General features: G+C 36.5%; 1 protein-coding gene and 1 long non-coding RNA gene across 2 annotated transcripts in view; one reads left to right on the top strand and one right to left on the bottom strand.

The window, feature by feature from the left end:
- The window catches only part of LOC127834701 (uncharacterized), a 29181-nt gene extending 28455 nt beyond the window's left edge, over window positions 1–726 (top strand). The window contains exon 3 of the long non-coding RNA XR_008028089.1: window positions 569–726. This is a non-coding gene — a long non-coding RNA (uncharacterized LOC127834701). The remainder of the gene's footprint in view (window positions 1–568) is intronic.
- Window positions 727–9160: 8434 nt separating this feature from the next.
- LOC127834575 (neural-cadherin-like) overlaps window positions 9161–15483 on the bottom strand; it is a 47955-nt gene continuing 41632 nt past the window's right edge. Inside the window, exons 33-36 of the mRNA XM_052360560.1 lie at window positions 12972–13101; window positions 12319–12478; window positions 11554–11679; window positions 9161–10989 (exon numbers count right to left, since the gene is read on the bottom strand). Of these exons, the coding sequence (XP_052216520.1) occupies window positions 10625–10989; window positions 11554–11679; window positions 12319–12478; window positions 12972–13101 (781 nt within the window). The 3' untranslated portion in view covers window positions 9161–10624. The remainder of the gene's footprint in view (window positions 10990–11553; window positions 11680–12318; window positions 12479–12971; window positions 13102–15483) is intronic.

Raw genomic sequence — 15483 nt, 5'->3', positions numbered from 1 at the left:
AAACTCTCTGTATTGCAAAACATAACTGCCAGATGTCATTTTGACCCAAATAAGGGCTGTTTGCAATTGGGCTGTTGCACTTGGGGTCATAAGGGGGGTAAATGCTGGAAAATCACACCGAAACCTGTTCCGGAGACATATTCTAAGACTACTTAAACACCCGGTATTGTTTTTCAGTGCCATTTTGACATTAATTTGCATCAATCTCAATAATGAACCTAATGCATGTCTTTATTTCATCTGTATTTATTATTATTGTTTACTTTTTGAGCCTTTTTCTGTTAAAAATGCCCGCCAATTTTGGACCTACACTTCTATCCGCCTTCGCCTTCAACCCATTCAGGCAGATCTACTCAGAATAACACTACTTTGCCTTATTTTACCTGTTTGGATATCTCGCTGAGTTCAAGTAAAATCAAGTATTCAGCTGAAAACACAAAAATGATAATAATATTATGCTTTCTTTCCTGGAAGAATGTTGTTGCGATAGACCCTGCATGAAAAACACCAGGGAATCTGTATTTAAGTGACCTTAATATTATGCGTAAACCTAAGTGTGCATTTGTAGGCGGTGTCGAAATGGGTCTATAGCTCTGCCTGAACTGTCGTCCAATTGGTTTACAAGTCCGGCTGAAGTGACAGGCCATCAAAAACTGTACAGTGTGACTGATTCGGAGACGGCCCTCAACACTCGCCCAGTCGTGTCGAGAGGATCGGTGTCTTTGCAGGTTAGTACGCCGTTATTTTCAATTAAATCTATTGTAAAATGATTTCTTTGATATCCTGGCACACTTTTGTCACCAAAATTAGGAAATTTGTGTGTTTTACATTGACTGCAGCTCTGAAACCAAACTTTGTGGCGATAACTTTGCCGGTGTGCCCGACAATGTGATGCCGGCGTGGTGAATTAACCATTTGCAGCAAATAAAGCGAGAAAGACTATTGAAAGCTTACTCTAATTGTATCTAACTTACATTAGTTGGCACCGTAATGGGCAAATGCGCACAAAAAACCTTTTTTGTTTTCTCAGATTACACGGAATTGAGCACCCGGGCCAGACTGACACTTTCCGGAGCCTGCCCTAGACGGAACTCGAGCCGAGGAATCATAGGTCCAGGTGTGACAAAAGACTTAAAGCTCATGTCTGACGATGACTTTTTTTAGTCAGGAAGCCAAGTGTGTTGTTTTTCCATGCAAGCGAGCCCTTTTGTTGGGTCAAATGACATCAGCATTGCTGCTTCTACATGGATTTTACCTAAAATGTGCAAAAAAAATATAAAAAGTTTGTTCGAATCCAGTTCAAAACCTGCTTTGATGCACAAATATTGCCATTGATGATTTTTTTCACTTATTAAGCCATATGTAAGATAAGCTTTGCCTATTAGAATCGAAAGACATGCCTTGTATGGAGTCTAAGTGCTGCATGTATGATGTAACCGAGTTTGGCTTTTCTACCTTAATTCTTGACGCGAAACGCTGTTACGCATGGCGCTTTCAACGGCAACTTTTATGAATTAATCTGTGTGTCATTGTACCGGAACTTTGTGATCTTTCTCAAAACAGATTATACCTGTGGGAAAAGTGCCTTTAATTTAAATTTGAAGGGGTTGGGTTCTCTTGAAAAATCAGTTTGCTCGAATATTGTACCCTACTGTGAAGAAATTGGCGGAAATCAATATATAGAGCTATTTAGAATTAGAAGATCTAGGCGTCAAAATATGATGACGAAACGCGAGCTAAACTAACATATTTTATCCTTAAACTGCATTGATATCCCTGTCTGCGCGTGTTTCGAAGTGGATGATGCCTGTTACATATTGTCAAGAAATATGTTAAAGGGACATTACTGCGTTACACTACATACTAGATCCCATAAGAGTTATCTCTACTGTTAATCTTGTGTTTATATGAATATGCTTAATAGTTTGTTGCACACATGTAGTTTGGATATGAATGAATAAACATGTAGCCACATACGCCTTACGTTATATTAATAACACCGGCTAGACTACAACATGGTGTCAGAAGTTAAAAAAACTTCGGATAAAACCAATGGAATTTTGATTTTAATACAATCATAAATTTCCAGGATTTTATTAATTTGTGCTAATTGTGACATTCTGCTCATTTTAAAAAGATGGATAGCGGACACAATATAGGCCAAACACCCAAGATGGACTGGGACAATCCGGACTTACACCAAGCATTGAAATCGTTCAGATCGCACTGTGATTTCATGTTCAAAGGTCCATTAAAAGGAAAAGACGAAGAAACCAAATGTAATTATTTAATGTTATGGGTCGGCGAAAAGGGTCGTTCAATTTACAGTACATGGACACTAACAAATGACCAGCAGAAAGACTTGAAACATCATTTTGAACAATTTGAACAATATTGCAAACCAAAATCGAACAAAATTTACTCCAGATATGTTTTCAAGACAAGAATGCAAAAGGATGGAGAAACATTCGAACAATTTACTACAGATTTGCGATTATTAATAAAGGACTGTGATTACCCTGCTGGAATAATAGATGAAATGATACGCGACCATATTATATTTGGAATCCGTTCCCAAAAACTCCGCGAAAGAATGATCAGTGAAGGAAATGATCTGACACTTCAAAAATGTCTGGACATTGCCAGGACATATGGGTTGACGAAAAGCCAGGTGAAGTCGATGGACAATAGTGGTATCCATGCTGTGGCCAGTGCCAGTGGAACTAAACGTCCAACAACAACCAGCTTCAAGCCGAAATGGAAGGGACATTAGCCGAACAACGCAAACAGGGGAAAATGTGCAAACTGTGGTGGTAGCAAGCATCCTACAAAAGAACTTTGCCCGGCACAGGGAAAGAACTGCAATTATTGCCACAAAATGAACCATTTTGCGTCAGTGTGTTTCCAGAAGATTAAGGACAACAGCACCAGAGCTAAACATAAAGCCAGAGTTAATGAGTTAAATGACTTTTCTGACTCAGATCAAAGTGACACGCATGATCAATACTTTATCAATTCGGTCATTTATGATAAGCAAAAGAATCAAGCTCATGTTAAACTGAATGTTGGTCCAAAAGAAACAAAACTAATGTTTAAAATTGACTCCGGTGCACAGGTCAATATCATTCCATTACGTAAATTTGCATTGTTAGGGATTAAAGGTCCACTCAAAAACACTCACATCAAGCTATCAGCTTACGACGGAACATCACTTAAGGTTCAAGGCACGATTCGTCTTCAATGTAGCTACGATGGTAAAAAGTCATATCTGGATTTTTACATTGTAGACAGCCCCTCCAGTCCCATATTAGGTCTAGACACATGCATGTCTATGAATCTAATCAAATTTGTGTCAGGAATTGAACATAAACATTTCTACACAAAAGACACGGTTGTATCTAAATACTCTGATGTATTTACTGGTCTAGGAACTCTCCCAGGGGAATCTGACATTTGCATAAAACCCAATGCTGTTCCAGTTATTCACCCACCTAGACGTGTTCCTGCAGCAATCAAAGACAGACTCAAAAGAGAGTTAAACAGAATGGTTAAGGATGGTGTCATAACCAAAGTTACTGAGCCGTCCGAATGGGTCAACAGTATGGTCACTGTTGAAAAGCCCAGTGGTGCTTTGCGGGTGTTTATTGACCCAAAAGACCTCAATGACGCTATAATGAGACCACACTATCCATCAAGATCAATTGACGACATTTTGCCTGACCTGACTGGCGCTAAAGTGTTTTCAAAATTTGATGCACGTACAGGCTACTGGACTGTAAAATTAAACAAAAAGTCATCTTTCTTGACAGTGTTTAATACTCCATTTGGGAGATATAGGTATCTCAGACTACCGTATGGGATAAACTGCGCACAGGACATTTTTGTTCCATTTTTAATTCCATTCTTTGGTCACGTACTGACAGAAAATGGACTGAAAATTGATCCTTCAAAAGTAAGGGCAATTCAGGACATGCCATCTCCACAGTCAAAGTCTGATCTTGAGACAATACTTGGAATGGTAAACTATTTGCAAAGATTTGCACCAAATCTTGCTGAAATGACTAGTCCACTGAGACAATTGTTAAAAAAGGACAGTATTTTCCGGTGGGACCCGGAGCATGAAACTGCCTTAAACAAAATAAAAGGAGTTATCACTCAAAACCCAGGACAAATACTCTCGTACTTTGATCCAAACGTTGATGTTGTGTTGCAAGTTGACGCATCACAAAATGGACTTGGTTGCGTTTTACTGCAAAACGACAAACCTGTTTGCTTTGCCTCAAAAGCATTGACGGAGACAGAGCGAAACTATGCGCAAATCACAAAAGAGCTCTATGCTGTGCTATTTGGCATGACGAAATTTCATCAAATGACATACGGACGACACATAATAGTCCAAAGTGACAACAAACCACTTGTTAGCATAACACGGAAAAGTTTGCTAGCAGCTCCTCCAAGATTGCAGAAAATGCTATTGCAATTGACCAAATATGACTATGAAATAGTGCATATACCTGGAAAACAGATTCCAGTGGCAGACACGCTAAGTCGCAATTTCTTGCCCGACGAACAGACTGACGTTTGCCAAGACATGGACTCATATATTCATGCGATTATGAAAAACATTTCTATGAGTGATCAGAAAATCCAACTGATAAAGAGCAAAATTGAATCTGACTCTGAAATGCAGTCACTTAAACAAACCATTCTAAATGGTTGGCCTGATAAAAGACAGGAATGTCCAAAATGTTTGTTACCATATTGGAATTTTAGAGATGAATTGGCATTCATTGATGGTTTATTGCTTAAGGGAAGCAATGTCATCATTCCAAAGGAACTCAGACAGTTGATGTTGGACAAAATACATGACTCACACTTAGGAATTGAGAAATGCACACAACGGGCACGAAGTGTTATGTTTTGGCCAAATATGACAAAAGACGTCAAAGACAGAGTTCTCAATTGTCCTATTTGTCTAGAGCACAGAAACAGTAACACAAAGGAACCTATGATTCCAAATCAAATTCCTGAAGGACCATGGCAAGTTGTCGCCACTGACATATTTCACTGGAATGATTGCAACTATATTGTATTAGTTGATCTATACAGCAGATATTTTGAATGTAGTTTACTGAACAATATGAGAAGTGAAACAGTGATACACAAACTTAAGGGTCATTTTGCCACACATGGTATTCCTTTAAAAGTGATAAGTGACAATGCAGGTCAATATACAAGCCAGGAATTCGACAGATTTTGTAAAGATTGGGATTTTGAGCATGTCACATCATCTCCATTACACTCCCAGGGCAACGCTGTTGCTGAAAGATGTATTCAGACAATCAAGAAGATTTTCACAAAATCTTTACAAGCCAATCGAGATCCTTATCTTGCAATTCTCGAATACAGAAATTTTCCGCTTGCTTGTGGACAGTCACCTGTTCAATTACTGATGAGTAGGGAAACAAGATCAATATTGCCGGTAACACAAAAACATCTTGAGCCCAAAGTACAAAATCACAAACAGATCAAAGACAATATGTCAAAATCACAAAATACGTCAAAGGCAAGATACGACAAACACGCAAAACCACTCAAACATTTATCACAGGGCGAAACTGTCAGAATCCAACAAGATAAACGTTGGAAACCAGCTATTGTAAGAAAACAAATACATGACAGGTCGTATATTGTTGAAACTGAAGATGGTGGGGTTTATAGACGAAATCGTGGCCATTTGTTAAAAACAAATGAAAAACCATTGCATATTTTTGATCCACAATCACTACCTATCAGTGACAATCACAAAAATATCACACATAGTGACATACAACAACCACAGCAGCAACAACAACAACATCAGCAACAAAAACAGCAGCAGTTACAACAAAATGCATCGGTACCAAAAGATAGTAGTAACCGAATACAGGCAGATAAACAATATGTCACTAGATCGGGCAGAACCGTCAAGCCGCCTCAGAGGACAGACCTGTAAAATAACTGTACATGTGATTTGATTTTATAATATGTATGTTTAACATAATATGTGCATGTTTTTTTTATCACAATACTTTTATATGTATTTCATACATATATGTATTTTCATATGTATAAGTTATCATATTCTCATACTGCAGTCTGCAATTATTTTGTGAAAGTATCAAAGTGTTAAGAAATCGGGAAATAAACAGGTGTATTTTGCTAAGTTTCTATATATTTCTTTTCCCGTGAGAAAGTAATATTTTGGATTATATTTCTACAGTGTTATTTAGATTTATCAACAATGTTAAGATGAGGCTAGAACAGCGCCACAATCTATGTCATTTTCGAGAGAACTTGAGCAGTGTTATCAGGATGCAAACATTCGCCAGCAGTGTGTGAGATTTGTAATCAACGCTTTACCAATTAACGTTAATGTGAAACATTTGTTATACCGGGACACACGATTTGTAATACGATCACCATTGAGATACAGATTAAACATTTTCACAGGAAAACATTTATTTGAAAAGAAGGGAGATGTTACATAATGTCAAGAAATATGTTAAAGGGACATTACTGCGTTACACTACATACTAGATCCCTTAAGAGTTATCTCTACTGTTAATCTTGTGTTTATATGAATATGCTTAATAGTTTGTTGCACACATGTAGTTTGGATATGAATGAATAAACATGTAGCCACATACGCCTTACGTTATATTAATAACACCGGCTAGACTACAACAATGCCCTTCCGTATCATAAGCTGCTTTATATCTTAGTACCGGGAGTCTGCCAAAGAAATACTACCGACAAATTGTTTAAGATGAAATTTTAATTTTACAGCCACAATGTCCAGCAATTTAAAAGATTTGTTGAAATAAAGAAACGTTTGATCAATGCGGTCTCTGACCTAGTCTCGGATTATGCATTTCGTTTGCTTTGCAGAACCGGTGGATTGTGACTTTAAAACGCTCAAAGAGTAGGCATCTGGCTGGCCCGGGACATTTCTTGAAATCCCAACCTATCGATGGGGGAGGCTAGGCGGACATTATATACACCCAGCAACTTAATGAAAACAAAGTGAGGCACTTTGTAGATATGTCGAATTTTAAATGTTGCGAAAAGTGTTGTTTCATTTTTAAATAATATACAGTTAAATGGAAGTCAGCAATTGTTATCCGCGTTAGCTTGTTTTATATACTGTAGTCTGTAGATCCTTATTTTATATACGGTACAATTATTGCCAAACTTTCAATCATTGATGGTTAGTTATCAATGAATGAATTGCATTAACCCCAAAACTTAAAAATGTCAGAAACGTAAAAGCAATCTTTCGGCGATCTACGGGTAATGTTGAATCACGAATATCGGGGAAAAAACAACCAATAAATCGATCCACGATATTGTTTAAGAATCACCATTTGATCCATTATTAAAATTACTGGCATGTATTTATTTTTCAAGTCAAGTCAATCATGTAAAATAACGAAGGTTGAATTCAGTATTAGAGAGGAAATATGTCTGAACGCATTTACAAAATACGCGGCCAAAATTATTGTCAGCTTCGGACGAACCTGAACTAAGAATAACGAGGTAAGCATCAACTGTGCTAAATTAATTTCAAAACGATTTTATACAGCAATGACCACGAAAAATGTTAGTTTCACAAATCGCCGAAAAACAAAATGGAACAAGAGCACCGCATAGCGGATGCCAACGATCGGCTGTGGGTGCAGTTTTGAATAAATGAAAGCTTGTCAGAAGTGACCTTGACTTTTGACCTAGCGATCCAAAAATGGGTGTGGCGTGTAGAACTAATCAATGTAAATATACATATGAAGTTTCAAAGTTGTATGTGGATTTTAGAGCATGTGCTAAGGTTTTAGCACAACGCAGACTGCGGATTGCAGACGCCGGGCGACGAGCTGGCTATGACAATACCTCAGGTTTTCTCCGAAAACAGCCGAGCTAAAAATCACGATTGAAAAAGAAGGTGTTTTTTGACGAACGCTCGATATGGAGAGAATAGATCAAATAAAAAATTAGAAACAAAGTAAACCTTAGGTTGGGTATTTTGTGTGGATATGCCGCGGTAATAAGAAACAACAGAGTTTCGGCATGCGCTGATAATATAGTATTTCAAAGTAAATCAGACTGCGATAATACCTCAATCCAAACTTTAATACGTTTTAACAGAGCGTATATCCATCTTGACGAGTGCGTTGCTGTCGAAAGAGTACAGTAAAAAATGTGTGATCGAGTTTAAAACGTTCTAAAAAACGCTAACGTGTAGCCATGACAAAATATTTGCAGTAGCACTTTCGAGGTAGTGTTTCTGTAAAATTATACGCAGATTGCACGCAATATATATGATTTGCGCACAGAAGCTATTATATTTCATTTTATACAATGAGCAAAAAAATTTAACAAGAGCCCCACATAATGGTTGCCACGCTCGGCAACGGGTGCAGTTATAAATAAATGAAAGCTTGTCATATTTTTTTAGAGGTCACAATGACCTTAACCTTTGACCTCGTGACCCCAAAATGGGTGTAGCGTGTAGAACTCATCAAACTGCATTTACATATGAAGTTTCAAAGTTGTAGGTGGAAGAGATTTGATTTTAGAGCCAATGTTAAGGTTTTACATCGGGTTTTCTCCGAAAACGCAGAGCTAAAAATAACGTTATCCTGAACCTGGACAATGTGCAGTATCAACTCGCAGATACGTATTCGGTTAACGTTAGGCAAACATCACACCTGAACTTTGTTTCAAACACCAGCTTTTACAGGTAATTTTCAAAAAAATGAAATAACTCCTTTAAATTAGCGCAATCTTGAAACATGGGCAATTTGGGTTCTAGCACTCTCACTTTCTGATTATCATCCGTTAAAGTTTGTCGAAAATCACATACAAATATGATATTTTCGCACATAACGAGTGTGATGGACGGAAAAATGCAAATATGCAAGCACACACTAACGCCTTCCATTTTTATATCCGTGAACTGTGTGGCGCGGGAAACTTTAGTGTTCGAAATGATGATTTTCAACTGATTTCAGAATTCATATTTGCACTACCAGCTATGTGATTTTCTGTGCCAACACGTATAGGTCAACTTGACCCTTGTATCAATGGTCATTCTAAAAAATAGAACAAGATATATAACAAGACATTGTGTAACTAACTTGAATTATTATTCAAAGACGAAATATACAATCTGATACAAAATATCAAAGCTTTCAAAAAAATGGAATGGTGAAATATAGGTATTAGAAGTATAAAAATAATTCACTAAGTAATACAAAACCTAGCAAAATCTAGTAAACTGGAATAAGTAAAACAAACAATTTTGTTATCAGTTCACAAATTATTATACAATGATTGTGTTGAAAAAAAACTTTTTACAGGGTCTAATTCCATAAGTATGCTATCTATGTTATGCTGTTTGAATGAAATGTTTAAAGGGGCTTCTATTCTATTAATTGGTATTTCATCGATATCATAAACATAGCAAATTACTATTTGGCTAAAAACAATATATTATGTTATATTTGGGATTCAAGTGATATGTATATACAATTGATAACTATTTAATAATAAGAAATTGCAATAATACAGAAATGGCAATTTAGTATAATTCAGAAGAAAACAAATCACAACAGCTGAATGGTTTATGGTAATATGAATCATGAAGTTAGCAAACAAACTGTTTTAAGGATTTGTAATTTTGTTATAGGGGACATAAATGGTCAAAATTTGTATATTTTGAGAAAAAAAAACCAACACATTAAATAAACAGGGTCTATCTAGAAGAGCTACAGATAAGCCTACCAATCATTAGTTAATATTAGCCAAAGAGATTGTTTTCCAAGCAGTGTGACACCAGCAGTCATTGCCTAGAATAAACAAATAAATGAAAACTCTATACAAACAAACTATATATTACAACACAACATATATGAATTGCATATTTAAACAGTGAGACAAGATCAATTTAGATTTTGTGTAAATAGAAATGCTTGGCACAAACAAACACACAATCAAACAAACATGTTTGTTTTAAAAACATTATGTTGAAAACACTAGAAACACACTAATTCAGTAAAGCATAAGCAGTCAGTTAATGAAATCACCACCTTATCTGGCTAGATCTAAACACAGCACTTCCACAACTGTATATTTATATTCAACACAGTCAAAATCTAGATGTATATAATTATTTACATTGAACAATTTGAAAAATATAAACTTAGTAAACTCTTTATGAATTATTTACATATTAAATATGTCTCTAAAACTCACTTGATATGCATGCATAAAACACTCCTACAGAGAAATCCATCTTTTGCACCATTTTTAGATGAATGTCACTGCATGGAATTTTGTTGTAATGACTGAGACATGGAATTATTTTCATGGAATACATAGCCATTCTTGGAATGCAAAAGTTTAAAACACCATAAAGACGTTAGGGAATATGCAAATCCTTCCATAATAAGTGAACTGTGGTTTAATACATGTACAAATATAAACACATTACTCAGATCACAATGTCTGTCTCATACAGCTGCATATTTATCACCAACAAAACACTCGTGCAGTTTGCGCACCTATCTAGTCCCAAAGCACTTGCGCACTAGTCTGAATCATAATTATTGTACATATCAGCCAGCTTGGCAAACTTGGGTCCCCACTCGTTCAGATAGTCATAATCCTGGTCGCCAGAACTTGACGTATTGAGAGAGCTGAGGGAGCCAGCATCACTGCCCCCGCCCTCGTACTCAAAGTTGTGCGGGACATCAAACGGCGGCGAGCTGGGATCCTCATCAGCATCCTGAAGACGACCGCCGATGAAGTCCCCGATGTCCGGCCGCTCACTGGGTGCCCCTCCGAGGGGTTTGGACTTCTCCCTGTGGGCGTAAGCCCATGGCGTCGTGTGGTGATCACCATCATCAGGTTTGCGCAGCCGACTGAGATCATAACGAGTCTGGTCTTCTTCACCTGTGTGAAATAAACAAATTGTTATCATCATTCACATATTAAAATATACATTTACCCATATGACTACACACAATATATTTTTTTTTTAATTATTTGTTGTTCTAAACAAGTTGACAACACAAATTGCATAACGCTTACTGATAATTTTTATTTTCTACTATGTGAATGATTGTATGTGAAAATACAACATGTGTTACTGATTTCACTGTTTTTATGTTCAGACTTATTTTAAAATAAACATTTGTCTGTTTTTATCCAAATATGAAAATGAATTGTACTTATTTAAACGTTCCGTATGACTGCCAATATGATACAATCAAATCATATAATTAAATATACAATCATATAATTAAATATACAAACAGCTATTGTAATTTCATATCATTATCTACAAACTGATATTGAGTCGGGTTTTGAGAAAACTTGGCCTAATGCATGTGCGTCAAGTGTCGTCCCAGATTTGCCTGTGCAGTCCTCACAGGCTAATATGGGACAACACTGTACGCACATGCATTAAGCCCAGTTTTCTCAGAAAGCGACTCTATTGTTCAACATCCCACTTACCAGCCCCTTCTTCATCATAGTACATGATGTTCTCCCGAATGTCGTCATCATAATCATCATTCAATGGTGCCTTTTCTCCGCCCGCAGTTCTACATCTCACCCAGTAAATAATTAGAATGATAGCCACTGAAATAAAACCATGAAAACAATGTGATAATATATCAGTTCTTGTTTGGTGCTCAGTCTATAACATGTGAAATCTTGCATTAAAATTCTGTTATTTATACTAAATAAGGCGATTCTATGAATAAACATGAAATATCACAAAAACTCAAAGGACAATATATTGTGCAGGGATTGTGACTGATATTTGTCTACACTTTAAGACTTTTTGCGATAGCAAGTAGTCTTAAGTAATACCACAAATCGAAAGTACGGGACAAGGGTTACAAAAAAATGCAGAAAAATGCCCGATGCAGTAGAATAAGGGAAGACGTAATAACTATGGTAGTTAACATTAAATTTTCTTACTGATCACATTTAAAAACAAAGCAAAATAACAAAAATGAAGATACAAACAAGGAAAAGTGTTACACATCAAACAAACACACTTTTCTATAAGATAGGTTGTACAATGTTAAGAAATGCATGAAAAAATCATTAGGAATATGAAGTTTCTAAGGGAGTAGAGACTGGCATGTCTAAGGGAGTAGAGACTGGCATGTCTAAAGGAGTAGAGACTGGCATGTCTAAGGGAGTAGAGACTGGCATGTCTAAGCGAGTAGAGACTGGCATGTCTAAGGGAGTAGAGACTGGCATGTCTACCTATCAAGACGAGGATTCCAAGGGCTATGCCGATGGCCATTCCTGTAGCACTGGCCACTGCCTCATCTTTCTTGGTTGTGATAGCGCACACAGCCCCTCCCGAGTTCAGGGACGGATGACACTGACACAGTGGTCCGTACCATTTTTCAGTACATGTGCACTGAAAAGTAATGAGCAGCAATGTATAAGTTTACCTCACAAAAAGAAATGGAAAGCTTGCAATTTGCATGCATCAATACATTTGATTTTCAAGGGTCAATCTTATTCGTAAGACAAGAATCACACATGGAATTATGTCAGCAATGAATAATAGCACAAGTCAGAAAGCCAAGCATGGCACCTTTCAAAGTTGGCACACTCACTTTTTTCAGTTTTATACAGCCAAATGTTTTCATGGTTTTAATTAATAATATTAGACTTTGCTTGAACTGTATATTTCAATAACTGCTATGTAAGCACTATAATAATGTTTTCAATAGAAAATATGCATCTTGTAAATAAATATTAAAGCTTAACAAGAAATAAACAACTCATATTATGTTTTATTATTATAAAGATATTGCAATCAAAACAGAAGTAAGCTAAGCAAGAATAAAAACAGTTTGAAAACAAAGAAGGATCTTCAAAGAACTAAACATCCAACATGAATATACTTTGAAAGGCTGTTCTCCTGCCTTAGGTGGTACGTTGTTTAAACATGTTCCACCAATACATGGCGAGTCACGTGAACAATAGTCGATAACAAGGCACTGGTTGTTGTTTTTCTCGTAATGCTCCGGGCATCTAAAGTTAAAAACAATCGATGTAAAGTTATAAAACAAAGATACCAATATAGACATGAATAAAGCAAACAGAATAATCCAGTACATTAACTCTTTCAGTGCTGGAAAGCCTTCGCAAACAGTTTGGATCCAGATGAGACGCCACAGAATGTGGTGTCTCATCAGGATCCAAACTGTTTGCCATTCTGATAGTATTCTGTGGAAAAAAAAATCGAAGAAAATGCTGATTTTAGAAATTCAGCAGACAACATTTTAGCAGACTACAAATTTCCCAGCATGCAAAGGGTTAAAAGTTGTATGATTGCATGGAGAAATCTCTCTAAAGAATGGACACCAATCTCAATAAGATGAACACAAAAAGAAAACTAATGACGGTGTTCAATCATTCATCAGTTATACAGAGCATGTATTTGGAATTTAGATGAACACAAAAAAACAACATATGATGGTGTTCAATCATTCAGCAGTTATACAGAGCATTTATTTGGAATTAAGATGAACACAAAAAGAAAACTTATGACGGTGTTCAATCATTCAGCAGTTATACAGAGCATGTATTTGGAATTTAGATGAACACAAAAAGAAAACTAATGACGGTGTTCAATCATTCAGCAGTTATACAGAGCATGAATTTGGATTTGATATTATCGCATGAAAACTCTTCTATGTGAAAATGATCCTTACATATTCAATCTGTCACTACAGCGAGATTTCATCATTTCATAAAAGCATGAGTAAGATAAATATGGAAATTATCATACAAAATGATCTTTACATATTCAATCTGTCACTAAAGCGAGATTTCATCATTTCATACAAGAGTTCCGCGGTCGGAGATGACCGCATTGAAGCCGGATTTTTGATTTAAATGACAGGAAAGTACCTTTCGTGTTTTTGTACAAGCATACCAAAGTTATAACATGGAATAAGAACTTTAACATTTTTACCTACCAAAGTTATAAGAACTTTAACATTTTTACATTCAAGGTCACAGTGACCTTGACCTTAGAATGAATGACCTTGAAATGACCAGTGGTCATCTAAGTGTGCTTGCAAACCTTCATGTCAAGTTTGAAGACTCTATGTCCAAGCATACCAAAGTTATAACAATTTTAACATTTTAACATTTAAGGTCACAGTGACCTTGACCTTCAAATGAATGACCTTGAAATGACCAGTGGTCATCTTCTAGTACTGGCCAATCTTTATTTCAAGTTTGAAGACTCTAGGTACAAGCATACCAAAAGTTATAACATGAAATAAGAACTTTAACATTTTTACATTCAAGGTCACAGTGACCTTGACCTTCAAATGAATGACCTTGAAATGTCCAGTGGTTACTTACTAGTTCTGGCCAACCTTCATGTCAAGTTTCAAGACTCTAGGTCCAAGCATACCAAAGTTATAACAACTTTAACATTTTTACATTCAAGGTCACAGTGACCTTGACCTTCAAATGAATGACCTTGAAATGTCCAGTGGTTACTTACTAGTTCTGGCCAACCTTCATGTCAAGTTTCAAGACTCTAGGTCCAAGCATACCAAAGTTATAACAACTTTAACATTTTTATATTGAAGGTCACAGTGACCTTCACCTTCAAATGAATGACCTTGAAATGACCAGTGGTCATCTGTTAATCCTGGCCAACCTTCATGTCAAGTTTGAAGACTCTAGGTCCAAGCATACCAAAGTTATACCATGAAATAAGAACTTTAACATTTTTACATTCAAGGTCACAGTGACCTTGACCTTCAAATGAATGACCTTGAAATGACCAGTGGTTACTAACTAGTTATGGCCAACCTTCATGTCAAGTTTCAAGACTCTAGGTCCAAGCATACCAAAGTTATAACAACTTTAACATTTTTTATATTGAAGGTCACAGTGACCTTGACCTTCAAATGAATGACCTTGAAATGACCAGTGGTCATCTGTTAATCCTGGCCAACCTTCATGTCAAGTTTGAAGACTCTAGGTCCAAGCATACCAAAGTTATACCATGAAATAAGAACTATAACATTTTCGAGCACGCCGCCACCCCGCCCGCCCGCCCGCCCCCCCGCCCGCCCGACAGCATCAATCTATAAGCCGAGATTTTTTCGAAAAAAATCCGGCTAAAAAGCATGGGCCTTTTTTGGCCGCTTTGATTTTTATTTTCTTTATGATTTGGCAGGTACAGATAATCTTCTCCCTTTAAAGCTTATTACTTCCATTGGATGTGTTTTTTTGACCTTTGACCTTTAAAGGGACTGTCAACCGCGATTGACGAAAAAAGAAAAGTTCTAAAATACTGTTTTTTTTTAATATTATTATTTTACTGGGTATGTCTACCAGGTAACTACCAGTTAACTATAAATAACGCAAGTAGATTGATCATCATCG

Source organism: Dreissena polymorpha, chromosome 1 (genome assembly GCF_020536995.1).
Source record: "Dreissena polymorpha isolate Duluth1 chromosome 1, UMN_Dpol_1.0, whole genome shotgun sequence".
Classification (NCBI taxonomy): Eukaryota; Metazoa; Mollusca; class Bivalvia; order Myida; family Dreissenidae; genus Dreissena; species Dreissena polymorpha.
The sequence above is the reverse complement of the archived record's forward strand: the minus strand, read 5'-3'. Positions and strand labels throughout refer to the sequence as shown.